This window comes from Electrona antarctica, assembly GCF_951216825.1.
Source record: "Electrona antarctica genome assembly, contig: scaffold_58, whole genome shotgun sequence".
Classification (NCBI taxonomy): Eukaryota; Metazoa; Chordata; class Actinopteri; order Myctophiformes; family Myctophidae; genus Electrona; species Electrona antarctica.
In genome coordinates this window covers 619,576-622,075 of record NW_027638206.1, presented here as the reverse complement: position 1 = coordinate 622,075, position 2,500 = coordinate 619,576, and the positions used below count along the sequence as shown (strand labels likewise).

Genomic DNA, 2,500 nt, shown 5'->3' with positions numbered 1-2,500 from the left:
GTCCCCATAGAGTTATACTGTGTTCCCATAGAGTTATACTGTGTCCCCATAGAGTTATACTGTGACACTCCGTCAGACTAAATCTGAGACGAAAACAACCACGGAAGTCTCATTTTACCGCTTTCCTCGCAACAACAAAGCTGCTGCTCTCCCAAATCTGGCTGTGACAGGCCGTCTGCCCCACACGGAATACTATCGCCATTTTATTTCATTGTGTAACTAAATCCTCATTAATTGCAAACTAGATTCAACATACTCAAGCCTGCACACATTCTAAATATGCCCCCGAAATATTGTACTGAGCAAATGGACTGTTACCACCTTCAATAATAATGATAATAATAGTCTTTATTGTCTCCACATCATATATTTTCTTTGTCATGGACACTTGTACAAAAGAAAGAAGAAAATAATTCTACTCGAGTTGGAAGCATTAAGACCCATTTTAACCCTCAATGGCTTCCTTTCTGAAAAATAACGTCATTGTAAAAAGATTCACGCGTTTAGATATTCTATTTACAATGAGATGCAGATGGGAGCTGGTGCCACTTGGACCCGGACGTAAAGTAGGACTACAAAATGACGTCGGACTTAAATACTGAATTGTGGGATATGCGGTTTACCACAGTGCATTGTGGGATGTGTAGTTTACCTTTCTCACAGTGCATGTGGTAGTTCAGATAATGTTGCATTGTGGTATATGTAGTTCAGAGAGTGTTGCATTGTGGGACATGTCATTTACCTTTCTCACAGTGCGCGCCGTAGAATCCGTCCTGACACTCACACACCTGTCTCTCATTACAGAAACCTCCGTTCCTGCATCCTCCTGGACACTTAGCTGAGAGACAGACAGACAGACAGACAGACAGACAGACAGACAGACAGACAGACAGGCAGGCAGGCAGGCAGGCAGGCAGGCAGGCAGGCAGGCAGACAGACAGACAGACAGACAGACAGACAGGCAGGCAGGCAGACAGACAGACAGACAGACAGACAAGATTAGATTCAATGTATTGTCACTGCACATAGTATACAAATACTTTGACAATGAAATGAATAGTGGCGTCTAGCCAGAGTGCAATACAGTAATACAGTGATGGGAATAAATACACGTGTTGATGAATGTACAGAATGTACAGTATGTACAGTAGTATATAATACATAGAAAAATTAATAGAAAAATAAGCAATGAAGTATAAATAGGGAGTATGTATATATATACACACCCACACAAGCCATAAGATGCTACTGTATGTATGGTGTGAGCATGAGAGTTCAGCAGGGTAGGAGGAAGGGGGTATCATTGTTCAGTGGCATTGAGGAGGGGCAGAGTTCAGCAGGGTAGGAGGAAGGGGGTATCATTGTTCAGTGGCATTGAGGAGGGGCAGAGTTCAGCAGGGTAGGAGGAAGGGGGTATCATTGTTCAGTGTCATTGAGGAGGGGCAGAGTTCAGATGGGTAGGAGGAAGGGGGTATCATTGTTCAGTGTCCTTGAGGAGGGGCAGAGTTCAGATGGGTAGGAGGAAGGGGGTATCGTTGTTCAGTGTCATTGAGGAGGGGCAGAGTTCAGCAGGGTAGGAGGAAGGGGGTATCATTGTTCAGTGGCATTGAGGAGGGGCAGAGTTCAGCAGGGTAGGAGGAAGGAGGTATCATTGTTCAGTGTCATTGAGGAGGGGCAGAGTTCAGATGGGTAGGAGGAAGGGGGTATCATTGTTCAGTGTCATTGAGGAGGGGCAGAGTTCAGATGGGTAGGAGGAAGGGGGTATCATTGTTCAGTGTCCTTGAGGAGGGGCAGAGTTCAGATGGGTAGGAGGAAGGGGGTATCATTGTTCAGTGTCATTGAGGAGGGGCAGAGTTCAGCAGAGTAGGAGGAAGGGGGTATCATTGTTCAGTGTCATTGAGGAGGGGCAGAGTTCAGATGGGTAGGAGGAAGGGGGTATCGTTGTTCAGTGTCATTGAGGAGGGGCAGAGTTCAGCAGGGTAGGAGGAAGGGGGTATCATTGTTCAGTGGCATTGAGGAGGGGCAGAGTTCAGATGGGTAGGAGGAAGGGGGTATCATTGTTCAGTGTCATTGAGGGGCAGAGTTCAGCAGGGTAGGAGGAAGGAGGTATCATTGTTCAGTGTCATTGAGGAGGGGCAGAGTTCAGATGGGTAGGAGGAAGGGGGTATCATTGTTCAGTGTCATTGAGGAGGGGCAGAGTTCAGATGGGTAGGAGGAAGGGGGTATCATTGTTCAGTGTCCTTGAGGAGGGGCAGAGTTCAGATAGGTAGGAGGAAGGGGGTATCATTGTTCAGTGTCATTGAGGAGGGGCAGAGTTCAGCAGAGTAGGAGGAAGGGGGTATCATTGTTCAGTGTCATTGAGGAGGGGCAGAGTTCAGATGGGTAGGAGGAAGGGGGTATCATTGTTCAGTGTCATTGAGGAGGGGCAGAGTTCAGATGGGTAGGAGGAAGGGGGTATCATTGTTCAGTGTCATTGAGGAGGGGCAGAGTTCAGATGGGT

At 47.0% G+C, this 2,500-nt stretch overlaps 1 protein-coding gene across 4 annotated transcripts in view; it reads right to left on the bottom strand.

Annotated features, from left to right (window-relative positions):
* wif1 (wnt inhibitory factor 1) overlaps positions 1-2,500 on the bottom strand; it is a 20,441-nt gene that overhangs the window by 10,456 nt on the left and 7,485 nt on the right. For all 4 annotated transcript variants that reach the window (XM_079531176.1, XM_079531177.1, XM_079531178.1 and 1 more), the window contains exon 5: positions 743-838. In XM_079531176.1, the coding sequence (XP_079387302.1) occupies positions 743-838 (96 nt within the window). The remainder of the gene's footprint in view (positions 1-742; positions 839-2,500) is intronic.